We start from the raw sequence: 15,147 nt of genomic DNA, 5'->3' as shown, positions 1-15,147 counted from the left end.
AACACCTGGTGCTGATTTGTTTGGAATTCCTCCTCAGTGTTCAAATAGTACATGTACAACTCACAATATATTGTAGTAACTTATTTTCAAACATTGAACATCACCTGACACAGCTTTCTTGGTTTTCAGCAGTATTGTTCCCTATTTTTAACTCCACAGCCACAAAACAAATAAGGTCTCGACAAGGTAAACACAGAAACAAAGGAAATAGGAGCAGGTATAGCCATTCAGCCCTTTGAGCCTGCTCTGCCATTATGATCACAGCTGATCATGTAACAAAGCCTGCTCCTGCTGAATCCATTTGTAAGTTGATTTGTACACAAGTCAGAACACAATGAAGACAATATAAAATAGTCATTCATCAGTAGAGGACATGTTCATGTATGACAGATTTTTTATACTCCTGTATAGGATTGCATTTGTACACACGACTGTTAATAAGTTGGACATTTGTAAATTGGTGACCCTTTGTAGACCACATTGACAAGTTTTCTTTTTTCTTGTTATTGCTTCAAAGGACTCCAATAAATTAATTAAAACATAATTTTCCTTTCTCAAAAATATGTTGACTTTGCCTGATTGCATTATGATTTTCTAAGTTTTCTGTTAATATTGGAATCTAACATTTGCCCTACGACAAACCTTAGGCTAAATTGGTCTATAGCTTCCTGTCTTCCTCCTTTCTTGAATACAGCAGAAACATTTGCAGCTTTTTTTCCAAACCACTCAGACTTTTCCAGAACTTAAGGAATTTTTGAAGGATCACATTCAATGTATCTACAATATCTACAAACATTTCAAGACCCGAGGATGCAGATTTGTGGAGACTGTTCCCCTTTAGCTCTAATAGAGTTGTTTAAAGTTCCTTCCTCTCTTTTACCTATTGATTTTCTGAATATTCTTGGGATGTTTTATATTTCTTCTACAGTGAAAACAGATATAGAATATCTGTTCAACAATTCAGCCTTTTCCTTTATTCTCAATAATTCCCAGATTATTCATCCTTTAAAAGGATCAATCACTTTCCACTTTTAAATACTTGCAGAAACTTTTTTTTCCAAACTTCTAAATAACCTTCCTTTGCAATTTGTCTGTCATTACTTTGTTATAACTAATCTTTGTTCCATACAATACTGTAATCATTGAATGCTTCCCTTTCATGGATACTACCCTCAATCTATCCTAGTCACTATGTTAGAAAGTGTATCCTTTGCAATCTTTATTTCTCAACATAGTTTTAGTGCAATTTCTTCAAATGTCTGCAACTGCTTCTCCATTGTCCTATATTTAATCCAAGTCGCTTATAATTGCCTTTAATTTTTATTTTGTTTTTGACCTGCACTTTTCCATACAAACTGAAAATCTTATCATATTCACTATCAGACGCTCCCTTAGAATGGAATCATTAATTGTCACGTTGCAAAGTACCAAGTCTAAAATAGTCTGTACCCTAGTTGCCTCCTGAATGTCATTCTATGTAGTCATAAATGAACTCACACTTTAGTCATTTGCCAATGTGATTTGTCAAATTTATATGCAGATTAGAATCACCCATTATTATTGCAACACCTTTCTTACAAGAGCCCATAATTTATTTCTGAATACTCAGTCCTGGAATGTAGCTCATGTAAGTGACATATCTTTGCTATTTTTTAGTTCTACTTAAGCTCAATTCTGCATCTGATCCTTTGAACTAATATCATGCCTTACCATTGCACTATCATCCTGAAGTAATGATTTGGAGATGCCGGTGTTGGACTGGGGTGTACAAAGTTAAAAATCACACAACACCAGGTTATAGTCCAACAGGTTTAATTGGAAGCACCTGATGAAGGAGCAGCACTCCAAAAGCTAGTGCTTCCAATTAAACCTGTTGGACTATAACCTGGTGTTGCGCGATTTTTAACTTTGTAAATCCTGAAGAGTTACCAATAATCTTTTCCTATCTTTATGCCTTTCCGAAATGTCAAATACCCACAAATAATTAGGTTTCAATTTTGAGCACTTTGCATTCAGTCTCTGAAATGGCTATCAGGATGTATATATGTATTTCCATTCTTGCTTTTAATCCATCTGACTTGTGACAAAATCTGCATTACAGTAGAATCTTTAAAAATTTGGGTTCTGCTATCGAGGCAAGTACTTTCTGTCCACTCCTAAATACCTTGAAAGGTGGTGGTGAGCTTTCTTGAACCAGAGAAGTCCTTGTGGAATACACACATTCTTTAAGGGCTGTTTGTAAAGGGAGTTCTATGACTTTCATCTAATAATTATGAAGGAATGGCGATGTAGCTCCAACTTGCGATGGAATGAGGCTTGAAAAGGAGCTTGCAGGCGCTGCAGATTGCATGCATTTTCTGTTCTTTTCCTTCTGGGCAGCAGAGTTTTAGAGCTTTGAAAATGCTGCAGTACATCTTACAGACTGCTTTGATTATGTACACTGCATATCAATGGTGAATGCCATTTGTGGCATGTGGGCATTGCTGGCTGGCCAACATTTACTCCTAATCCCTAGCTGCCCTTGACAACATTGTGGTGAACTGCTGCAGTCCGTCTGCTGTGGATTGACCCTCAATGCCATTGGGGAGGGAATGCCAATCAAGCAGATTGTTTTGACCTGAATGGCACTGAGTTCTTGAATTTTATTGGAGTTTCAGCTATCCAGGCAATAGGCAATTATCCACCACATTCCTGCCTTACAGAGTGCAGACAAGCACGGAGACAATAGAAGGCAAATTACTCAATGCAACATTCAAAACTACAAATGACCATTAAAACCAAGTTTCTTTTGTCAAAATATTTTAATGATTAATCATGTTAAAAAGGCTGCATTGCAGCAAGGTATTTTTCTTTGATGAAGTAGCAAATATTTAAATGCTTGACTCCTTAAAAATACACACGATGCTTATTTGTATATTTATTGTTTAACATGTTTAATATAGTATATTTTGCATCAAAAATATACTGCAATTTAATTCTTAATTGAAAACAAAATTAAAAAGGAATTATTTTATAAAACTGTAAGGTTCAATATAAACAATTAGTCAATTCTGGACAACTGCTGAATACCAGATCAAGGACAATAAGGACTAAATTATTGGCTTACTGCTGACTGAGCAAATTATTCTAAAAATCCGCCAGATCTACAAAAAGGCACTTAAACGCCATTCTTTCAATAATGATATAGTATCTGTACATTTAGTTTCACTTCTCCAGAGTCCTGAAAACACTGCTTGGACCAGAAATAGATATAAAATATACTGTTACCTTGTTTTCAAAGTTTTTCGAAAACTGAAAGGATACCTCTGAAAAGCAACCCAAATTAAGGATCTGAACAGATGTGGCCACTGATGTTCGATGACAAAAACATGACAATGACAAATAGTAGGATCTAGCGTTTTAAAAAAAATACCACTTCAAACAGACTATTTGGAGGACTGTAATTTTTGAATAATATTTTCATTGGTTACTTTGAGAAATTCCAGTACAGGAGAATGCATGACTATTCCAATCTTTATTCTAATCCATACTGAATTTCAATAGTGTCTTTTTAAAAATACATTTCCAGTGTATAGAAGTAAAATTAGCTAGAAATCTATCAGACTTCAGCAGGTATTCCTCTGAAAATTCAGCTAATTACAGACCTCCAATGCTTTAATTCTAACCATTTTAAGAAATAATATTAACAAAGGCTGACTAATCTGAGGAACTGTTAATTTTTACAAAATAATGTCCACCATCTGAGCCTTCCATGTTGCAGAAAGTATTGTTGCTTGCTGCTGTGCAGGCTCAGAAACACGTTATTAAAATGTAGCTCGCAGTCTTTTATTCTCTTCTCGCAATCTCTCGTTTTCTGCCACTAAAGCTTCATTAATAGAATATCGTTCAAGTAAACCATGGATTTCATTCTGAAAGGAGAACGCAATATTTCTAGAGTCAGTTGACAAGTCTACACACGAATACCTTTGCAAAATAAGAATAATAGACAAAGCTATAAAGTTCAATTTAAACAACTTAGATTCCCTCTAAAACGGAAGTATTTGTTGTTCATTCATTTCATTCTTCATTTCAGTTGTAGGCTTATTTCCTGTATGTTCTAATATTTTGTCATGCCTGCCTACCAGAATTTCTCATACTTTCATTCTTCCTAAAGTTTCTTTGGAGGTGGCTCAACCTCACACTCAGTAAAATGGATGAAGATAGTGCAGGGAAAAGATAAATGATTCAATGTTTGTCATTCCATGACAACATTGGACTCCCAGCTCTGACATGACATAGACAGCTGTAGACCAAGGCTTTCTTTACTCAATCCCGAACTTAGGAAATACCCCACTCCATCACAAGTCCAAAGTTTCCTATTTCTTCACACCTCTCAAAACATTAACCTCTTGCAATACACAATCCACACTAGCCAGTGCCTTACCAAGTGAAACTAACCACAGGTGGGATATCAAAGTCACACCCAATCCAGCAGTCATGTAGCATGCTTACACACAATGGGAGGGTCACAGTTAGAGATCACAATCTGGAACCTGCTTATTTGGGCTTTCCAAACCCAAAAGCATGGAAAAGCATGGCGGGTAACCACACAGTAGTTTGCCTCAAATTATAAGAAAACTATTTGAGAGGCAGGTTATTCAGAATGTTAGCTTAGCAAAGAAGATGGTCTGTTTTGTTTATTTGGTCATCTTGTGGATACTGTCTTTCATTTTCTGGTTATGTAACGGCATTTTAAGTCTTCTTTAGGTAAAGTAAACTGCTGAAAAGTTGCTCAGTATTTGCAAATTGGGTTTGGAGCTTTGATGGAGAGAACACTGTGCTTGGGGTGACACGGTGGCTCAGTGGTTAGCACTGCTGCCTCACAGTGCCAGGGATCTGGGTTCGATTCCTGCCTCAGGTGACCGTCTGTGCAGAGTTTGCACATTCTCTGTGTGGGTTTCCTCCGGGTGCTCCAGTTTCCTCCCACAGTCCAGGTGAACTGGCTGTGCTAAATTGTCCATAGTGTTCCAGGATGTGTAGGTTAGGTGCATTAGGCAGGGGTAAATATAAGGTGGGGGAATTAGATTAGATTACATTACAGTGTAGAAACAGGCCCTTCGGCCCAACAAGTCCACACCGAACCGCAACCCACCCATACCCCTACATTTATCCCTTACCTAACACGACGGGCAACTTAGCATGGCCAATTCACCTGAACTACACATCTTTGGACTGTGGGAGGAAACCGGAGCACCCGGAGGAAACCCACGCAGACATGGGGAGAACGTGCAAACTCCACACAGTCGCCTGAGGCGGGAATTGAACCCGGATCTCTGGTGCTGTGAGGCAGCAGTGCTAACCACTGTGCCACCGTGCCGCCCAAATGGGTCTGGGTGGATTACTCTTCAGAGAGTCAGGGTGGACTTGCTGGGCCAAAGGGCCTGTTTCCACACTGCTGGGATTCTATAAAAAGAACTAATTGTCAACAGGGGTAGACAGGCAAAATAAAACAAAGTGACAGCCCTTCGTTGAAATTCAAAGTAAAAACTCCACTCCTGCTGTACAATCTCAGTCACTCAAATAATTTTATCTACAACATTACAGTGAAAAACAATAAAACAATCCAATATTCATCAACTGAGTTCAACAATTCTGAAGTCAAGGAGGAAATCCTGTAAATATTCAGATTAGGCAGTATCTATACAGAAAGAAACAAAATTAACATCTCAAGTCAAAGGTCTCTGATCAGAACGGAAAGAAGTTAGAGATGTAACAGGTTTAATTAAGCATACTGGCAGGAAAACAAAAGGAAGAACAAGCGGAAGAGGAAAAGAAGCCACTTTGGTTTATGGAATCTGATGTTTTGGACTAGGCATGTTCGAAAGTGTATCCCGGTTGGATATAGGAAGGATGGGGGCAGGGTGGTACTGGGTGAGATGGTGAGAATTGGGTTGATTTTCTTGATATACTATTGCTAAGCTTAAAAAAATGCAATACCATGGAAAATGGGTTAAATATTTCATCCTGCACCACTGCATATTAGGAATTTTGCAAGACTCAACTTTTTCAGGCCACACATAACTAAAACACAAAGGGTGCTCATGTCTAATATTTGAACAACAAGCTGTTTAAATCAGACTAGGATATTTGCATGGGTTCACAATTCACCATTTTTTAAAAAGGTAAACTGGGATAATCTGGATCATTTCAGATTCAGAGTGTGTTCTTCATTGTTCAACACAGGCACTCCAGAAATCACCTGCATGTTTCAAGCAGTTCTGGAAATGTAATTTATGCTGGTCCACTGACAGCCCTATACAAATTCTCAGTAACTACCACAGGGAAATTCAGTCACTAGCACAGTAACCTCAAAGTGAATTTTGGGTTATTTTAATAAACTAACCTGGTCAACACGCTACAAATCAAGAATAGCAGTTCAATTAGTGTTGAATACCTGTTGGATGTGGAATTGCTTGATCATCTCCACCTGTAGGTTTACAATGTCTCGATGCCATGCATCTCTGGATTAAATAAACAAAAACTTCAGAATTTCAGTACCATAACTTGATAAAAGTAAAAATGTTGTGGTTCTGTTCGCCGAGCTAGGAATTTGTGTTGCAGACGTTTCGTCCCCTGTCTAGGTGACATCCTCAGTGCTTGGGAGCCTCCTGTGAAGCGCTCCTGTGTTGTTTCCTCTGGCATTTATAGTGGTGAGTTGTTGTTTGAGAGTGGCTGTTGGCTTGTGTGCTGTTATGAGTCCTAGTGGTCATAGTAGTCTGGCTGTCAGTTCAGAAATGTTCTTGATGTACACTACGTTGGTTTTGCTCACGCTGGGTATCGGGTCCTTTGTCCTGGTGAGTTGTTGTCTGAGAGTGGCTGTTGGCTTGTGTGCTGTTACGGGTCCTAGTGGTCGTAGTAGTCTGGCTGTCAGTTCAGAAATGTTCTTTTTGCAGTTCAGGTGTGCTGCAGTGTGTTGTGGCCCTTTTGAACAGTGTTTTGTTGCAACTTCTTTTGTGTGTGTTGGGGTGGTTGCTTTCGTAGTTCAGGACTTGGTCTGTATGTGTGGCTTTCCTGTATACCTTTGTGGTGAATTCTCCGCTAGGTGTTCTCTGTACCATCACGTCTAGAAATGGGAGTTGGTTGTCCTTTTCTTCCTTTCTAGTGAATCTGACTCCTGTGAGTGTGGCATTGATGATCCGGTGTGTGTTTTCTATTTCTGTGTTTTTAATGATTAAAAGGTGTCATCCACATATCTGACCCAGAGTTTGGGCTGAATTTGCAGTAAGACTGTTTGTTCTAATCTTTGCATTACAATTTCTGCTGAGAGTCCAGAGATGGGTGAGCCCATGGGTGTGCCGTTGATTTGTTCATATATTTGGTTGTTGAATGTGAAGTGCGTTGTGAGGCACAGGTCCAGTAGTTTGAGTATGCAGTCTTTGTTGATAGGTTCCCCGTCTTGTTGTCTGTTCTGTATGTCCAGCAGGTTGGCTATTGTTTCTCTGGCCAGGACCACAACACACTGCAGCATACCTGAACTGCAAAAAAGAGGAAGAAGAACACCTCTACAATGTATTCACCAAAAATGAATACCCCCGCAATTTCATCAACAAATGCCTAAGGGAAAGACAACGGAACGAGGACATGCCACAACCCAAAGCACTAGCCACGTTACCATACATCAAGAACATTTCTGAACTGACAGGCAGACTACTACAACCACTAGGACCCGTAACAGCACACAAACCAACAGCCACTTTCAGACAACAACTCACCAGGACAAAGGACTGATACCCAGCATGGGCAAAACCAACGTAGTGTATAAAATCCCATGCAAGGACTGTACAAACACTACGTATGACAAACAGGAAGACAGCTAACGATCCGCATCCATGAACACCAACGAGCCACGAAACGACACAACCAGCTATCCTTAGTAGCCACACACACAGATGACAAGCAACATGAGTTTGACTGGGACAACACTACTATTATAGAACAAGCCAGAGAACAGCCAGGGAATTCCTAGAGGCATGGCACTCATCCACAGATTCTATCAACAAATACATCGACCTGGATCCAATATACCGGCCACTGCAGCGGACAGCTGGAACGGACAACCGGAAGCAGCAGAGACAAACCACTATAAATGCCGGAGGAAACATCACAGAAGCGCTTCACAGGAGGCTCCCAAGCACTGAGGATGTCACCTAAACAGGGGACGAAATGTCTGCAACACAAATTCCCAGCTCGGCGAACAGAACCACAACAACGAGCACCCGAGCTACAAATCTTCTCTCAAACTTTGAAAAGTAAAAATCACACAACACTAGTTTCACCCAACAGGTTCATTTGGAAGCACTAGCTTTGGGAGCGCCACTCCTTCTTCAGATGGTTTTGTGGCAGGATCATGAGACATAGAATTTATAGCAAAACATTACAGTGTCACGCAAGTAAAATGATATATTTAACAAACCTTGATTGTTGTTAAGTCTTTCATCTTTTAGAATGGGTTGCAGGTTTCAGTTCATTAATAGGTAAATTATAGAACTTCTTTTAAGTCACATTCTGAAGATAAAAGGTTTTATTTTTTAAAAAATGACATCTCAGCTCAGATGATGCATTAAAGATGTGAGGTCAGAGTCTCTCTGTATCCCAATCTTGACTCGGACTGGTTCTATTTCCAAAGTGAAATTTACACAATTTTATATGGATTGACTGTCAGCATTGACTGTCTACCGGTTGTGTATTCTTTGAGCAAAATAGAATGTATCTGTAAATATAATTCTGCAAATACAAATTCACCCTATAGACGTATATGTGTGTGCGTGCGTGCAGGGGAGAGAGAGAGAGAGAATAGTGTAGTTGGGTCACAAGTAGTGTGACATGAACCCAAAGTCCTGGTTGAGGCCATCCTCATGGGTACTGAACTTGGCTATCAGCCTCTGCTCAGCCACTTTGCTTTGTTGTTGGTCCCGGAGGATGGTTACCCGAAGATCCAAGGCTGAATGTCCTTGACTGCTGAAGGGCTTCCTCCCAGCCGAGGGAGACTTTGGGACAGGCAATAACGCAAAGTGGCCGAGCAGAGGCTGATAGCCAAGATAGGTACCCATGAGGATGGCTTCAACTGGGACCCTGGGTTCATGTCACACTACAGGTGACCCCACTACACTATATACTTTCTTACACACACAAGGACATACACAAACACTTACAAATACACTCCCCACGCACGCACTCTCTCAGGGACTTATACCCCATCTCTCACACGCACATTCTCTCTCTCTCTCTCTCTCTCTCTCTCTCTCTCCCCCCCTGCACACACACAAGTCTATAGGGTGAATGTGTATTTGCAGAATTATATTTACAGATACATTCTATTTTGCTCAAAGAATACACAACCGGTAGACAGTCAATGCTGATAGTCAATCCATATAATCTTGTGTAAATTCCACTTTGGAAATAGAATCACTCTGAGTCAAGATTGGGATACAGAGAGATTCTGACCTCACAGCTTTAAGGCATTATCTGAATTGAGATGTCACTTTTTTTTTTATTAAACCTTAACTTATCTTCAGAATGTGACTTAAAAAAAAGTTCTATAATTTACATATTAATGAACAGAAATCTATAACCCATTCTAAAAGGTGAAAGACTTAACAACAATCGAGGTTTGTTAAATATATCATTTTATTTGCATGACACTAATATTTTGTTATAAATTCTGTGTCTTATGGTCTTGCTACACAACCACCTAAAGTGCTTCCAAATAAACCTGTTGGACTATAACTGGGGTTGTGTAGTTTGTAACAATAAAGAAATTCATATTTATTTCCAGTTCCTTTCAGGCAAATAAAAATACAAGCCTTTTTAAAAATTATCTTGTTCAAGTTTCTATAGTCTCAACATTCCTTACTTGTAATCCTCTAGAGTTTCTTGTATCATGGTCCTAATTAGCTGAATTTGAATGGATGTTAATTGCTGTCCAATGCCATCATTTCCAAAAGCATCCACAATCTTGTCAGACGGTTTCGGAATTCCTGGAGTTGACATCATCTTTTCACCTGTAGAACGGGCACAAATACAACAGTTTACAACATTGTTATATGTGACAGAACTTACTCTTTGTAGTGATGTGCTGAAACATTAGCACATGGAATACAATGTGTCTAAATTCTCAACATTTTATTAAACAAAATGCTGTAAAGCTTTGTTCCCTGTTAGCCATATATATCTCAGGCTAACCTTTTGATAACCCCTTGTTTAATTAAGCTTCTTAGATGACTTAAAGGAGAGAGGTGATGAGGCTGGTTCATTTTCTGTGTAAACGGGCTTGCAAAAGGTATCTGACAGAAATTCACAGACTTGTTAGCAAAAGTTAAAGCCGAAGGAACTGAAGGGACATTTGCAGTGTGGATAGAAAACTGAATAAGAGTCATATTAGAAACTGAGGATAAGTGTTTGTTTTTTATACAAGAGGTCTGAGAGCAGTAGTGTCCTCGATGGATCAAATCAATTTGCTCTTTTTGATACATATTAATGATCTAGACTTGGGTAAATAAAGCATAATTTTAAAATTTACAGATTATAAAGACTCAAATGTAGTAAACAGTGATAAGGAAAGTAACAAACATCCAGAGGACAATGACTAGTTAAATGGGCAGACAGATGAAAGGTTAAAATGATATACAGCAAAGTTTTTTATTAACTGGTGTCTATGGGACCAGTAGTGTGCCAGTTGATCAAATATCCCTGACAGTCAAGAGGTCCAAAAATTCAATGTAAAAACATAAACTAAGTAATGCAGGGGGCATACACATCACTGTCACACTCTATTTACAGCTTAAATCTCTTAAATTATAATGCAACTCTGCCTTAAATAAAATATACCGGCAAAATGCCTTCTCACTCATATCCTCAACTAAATACTCAGACGTTGCGGTAGATCGCAGTGTTTGAGGAGAAATTGACTCAAAATTGAATCAACTGTTGATATTTTGTGTGACTCTTCAATTGAACAAGTACATTTACACTGAGGTAAATAAATTAAAAACTACAACAATTGGACAGATTAATAGTTATCTTTGTGGTATTTGAGGTATATGATTATTGGCTATTTATTAAAGTGCTGGTTAAAACAAATTTTGCTATATTTTAATAATCAGAAAGAAGAGAGGCAATATAAACCAAATGACAATTTTAAATAGTGGTGCAGGAAAAGACAACACCTAGAACTATACATTTGAAGATGGTAGAACAGGTTGACACAGCTGTTTTAAAAAAACACTATCTTGATTTTATTAGAGGCTGGGTGCACAAAGGAGTTATTCTATATATTTGCAAAGTATTGCTTAGACCCAGGCTGGTGCAACGTGCTCAAAATGGGTGCAGCACTTCATGAAAACTGCATAGGCAGACGTTTCTTTAACTGGTACCTGGGGGAAAAAAAAAGAGTAAATTCTTTGGGGAATTGAAGTGAAAGAAGTGTGGGTTTGGGGACAAGCATAGGGAAATGGTACTAAATAGCTGATTAAGAGTCAGCTCAGGCATTGGGATTGAATAACCTCTTTCTGTGCTATAGCATTCTTTTTCAATACCTCTAGGTCTGTTTTCCTTGACACTGCAAAGTCTAATTATATAATAGGATTCTTCCAGAAGTCACCAAAGAAACCACTGCTGTTAAGGATGCACTCAAGCAGATGTGAATGAAGAGACTGCAGATTTCTGGCTCTGATGTTACATATTCCAGCGCCTTTCTTTGAAATAAGACACAAAAACAAGCAAAACAGAGCAGATATGAAACGCTCACTGAACGCCTTGATTTTACTGAGAACCCTCTGTTCAGTGTTCCACTTTCTGGAACAGTCCTATGAGAAACTACTTTTCACCTTATGAAGCACTCTTGCTTGAACAGCAAATTAAGCACTTTGGATTTAGAAAACGAGTGTCTTGCTGGAATTTGAATATTTTATGTCAATTCTAAAATGAGAGATAGCAAATCCCTAGATTCCCTTCTTTTCTAAAAAGATATATTATTCATTAAAACAAAAAAAAAGTGAAAGATATGCTCCACCCTACATTTTTGTTTTAAATGCAAAATTGAAATACTTTGACTTTTCTACGTAGAGAAACAAGGTCACTAATTTAGTTTTCCTGAGCACAAACCTTCCTCTGTTTTGGAAGTTGGCTTAGGGATCTGCTTTTATACCTACAACAGTACCCTGGACCTGTCGCTACGTTCTGATTTCAATTTCTTTACCCTTCCCATCACATTTCCTCTGTTGGAATCTCTCTCTAAATAATACTCTGCAATCTAAGAGCAGAGCTGTATGCCTATATATATATATATATATATCCCTGTGTTTCCAAATGATGATCTTGAGGGGTGGCAAGGAACAGGAAAAGGCTGAGAATTTCTTTTTGGGTTAGGGTGTGGGGGCAGCTCTAGGTTGGCAACGCAGAGCCAAGAACAGAACCTATTGTTGGACATACTCACCCATGATCAACTAGGCAAAAAGCAATCCCAAAGATCCGGCGAACAGGGTTTAGAGAAGATACTATGATTAACCATGTCAAACGCTGCCAATATCCAATTAATGATTTCTTAGGGATACTTCAAGGCTGAAAATCTGATTGGAAACATTTAAGCTGAGGTACAGGAGAAACTGGTACATATTCAGAGAGGCTGTAATACATTCAAGGACTTGAAATGAAAGGAGGGTTGAATTTGGGGCAGAATAGACAGAAAGGTTGTACAATTTTGAAGGAGGGAATGACAGTTTTGAATGGAAGGCAAGTGGATCAGAAGGAATGGGGTTGTGAGGAAACAACGTTGCGAGGGAAGCCTACAAAGCAGGACAGGACTGGACAGCTTCCTTAAAGAGAAATTGCCAAAAATAAAAACTATTGGGAGCTGCAAGGCAAAAATAAAAAATGGAATATGTGTACCTTCAGAGAAAAAACATTCTTATCAAGAATCTAAGGAACATTGTACACTTTGATCACAGGAATATAAACGGTTACTTAAAATTTCAAAACTGAATTTGGTGCTACCCCAAGTCTCAAATTTGTCTTAAGCTTGATCAATATTTTGGAGAATCACAATGGCATGTTTCCTTTCACATTCAGATACAGTTTCAGGCAAAAATTTGGAATCTTGCTAATTAAGTGAATGTTACTGTTTGAATATGCTGAATTTTTAAATTCAAGGCCCACGATTCTATGGAATTATTAAACCAAATGTTGGATTAATTAATGAAATAATAACATGAACTGATTGAAAATCTTCCTATAGTTGCTGGAGTGGACTGAATTGCACACGTGAATTAGAAACAATTTTCCAAAGGTAATTAGTCTTTTGTTTCAAAATATCACTGTAAAATGCATATTTAAAATCTACATCTGTATGTTGAAGGACAGACTCTGGAGTATGTTGAGCACAACCCACATTTTGGTAGCCACTCTTTCAAAATGCAGATCAGTTGGGACAGAAATGTCTTCTATAAACTACAGCACAAGATGGACAACAAAGGCTCTGCACGCAATCAGAGGCCTTAGTACACAAAGAGTAAGTGTCAGCATTGCACTTGCAAACTGCAGTTACACTTGCACTCTGTACCAGCAACATATAAAACATGACAAGTTCCTCAGCAATGCCTCTGCCGCATTCTCCATACTCAACAGGAAGACAGTTGAGGAAACACAAGTGCCCTTAAGCAAGTTTTGAGAAGATTTGTAGCTCAGATTGAGGTTCTGGATGTAGGTTTGCTTGTTGAGCTGGAAGATTCATTTTCAGACATTTCGTCACCATACAAGATAACATCACCACTCCAGTAGCTCATTGATAATGTTACCTAGTATGGTGACAGAATGTCTGAAAACAAACTTTGCAGCTCAGCGAACAAACATATATCCAGCCAATGCCCTTCTTGAAGTCAGCTCCACAAGGCTTCATGTAAAATTCCTGCAGTCAACATTGATAGTGGTACACCATGCTTGAGTGGCTGAAAAGCCTCTCCCCTGCCAGTTCCACTTTTCTCAACTCTCAAATGGTTAATATTCCAGGAGAAGACAAAGAAAATGCTACAAAGCGTCTGAAGATTTTCTTGAAGTACATGGCATTAATCACAGAGATGACTTCACTACTGATCGTTGGAAATGGTGACAACTTACTCATCAAGCGGAGTCAGTGAGGCAGAGTGGTGGCGGAGAATGAAAGATAAGGAAGCAAATCCAGCACTCCATTCTCGCTCTAGATTCTCGGTGAACAAATATTGTACCATTTCGGGAAAAAAATAATTAAGCTCTGTTTAGTCTCCATAGCCTCTAAAACTTAAGAGGGAAATCAGGAGGGCAAAAATGGGACATGAGATAGCTTTGTAAAATAGGGTTAAGGAGAATCCAAAGGGATTTTATAAATACATTAAGGACAAAAGGGTAACTAGAGATGGAACAGAGCCCCACAAAGATCAGTAAGATGTGGGGCCGCAGGAGATGGCAGAGATACTAAATGAATACTTTGCATCAGTGTTTACTGTGGAGAAGGACATGGAAGATATAGAATGTGGGGAAACAGATGGTAGCATCTTGAAAAACGTCCATATTACAGAGATGGTGGTGCTGGATGTCTTGAAACGCATAAAAGTAGATAAATCCCCAGGACCTGATCAGATGTACCCGAGAACTCTGTGGGAAGCTAGGGAAGTGATTGCTGGGTCCCTTGCTGAAATATCTGTATCATCAATAATCACAGGTGAGGCGCAGGAACACTGGAGGCTGGCTAACATGGTGCCATTATTTAAGAAGGGTGGCAAGGAAAACCCAGGGAACTATAAACCAGTAAGCCTGACATCAATGGTGGGCAAGTTGTTGAAGGGAATCCTGAAGGACAGGATTTACATGTATTTGGAAAGGCAAGGACTGATTACGGGAAGTCAGCATGGATTTGTGTTGGAAAATTGTATCTCACGAACTTGATTGAGTTTTTCGAAGAAATAATGAGGATTAACGAGGGCAGAGTGGTGGATGTGATCTATGTGGACTTCAGTAAAGCATTCAACAAAGTTTCTCATGATAGACTGCTTAGCAAGGTTGGATCTCATGGAATACAGGGAGAACTAGCCATTTGGATAAATAACTAGCTCAAAGGGAGAAGAGAAAGTGGTGGTGGAG

At 38.9% G+C, this 15,147-nt stretch overlaps 1 protein-coding gene across 5 annotated transcripts in view; it reads right to left on the bottom strand.

Moving 5' to 3' along the window:
• Window positions 1-2,782: 2,782 nt before the first annotated feature.
• nedd1 (NEDD1 gamma-tubulin ring complex targeting factor) overlaps window positions 2,783-15,147 on the bottom strand; it is a 57,731-nt gene continuing 45,366 nt past the window's right edge. For 4 of the 5 annotated variants that reach the window (XM_043713275.2, XM_043713277.2, XM_043713276.2 and 1 more), the window contains 3 exons: window positions 9,893-10,040; window positions 6,434-6,500; window positions 2,783-3,908 (listed from right to left, as the gene is read on the bottom strand). In XM_043713275.2, coding sequence (XP_043569210.2) covers window positions 3,804-3,908; window positions 6,434-6,500; window positions 9,893-10,040 — 320 coding nt within the window. In that variant the 3' untranslated portion in view covers window positions 2,783-3,803. The remainder of the gene's footprint in view (window positions 3,909-6,433; window positions 6,501-9,892; window positions 10,041-15,147) is intronic. The other variant, XM_087999739.1, reaches the window with a different exon arrangement.

This window comes from Chiloscyllium plagiosum, unplaced genomic scaffold (assembly GCF_037043375.1).
Source record: "Chiloscyllium plagiosum isolate Xiang-an unplaced genomic scaffold, Cpla_swu_hap1 HiC_scaffold_23, whole genome shotgun sequence".
Classification (NCBI taxonomy): Eukaryota; Metazoa; Chordata; class Chondrichthyes; order Orectolobiformes; family Hemiscylliidae; genus Chiloscyllium; species Chiloscyllium plagiosum.
Note: the sequence above shows the minus strand (reverse complement) of the source record. Positions and strands in the feature narration are given on the sequence as shown.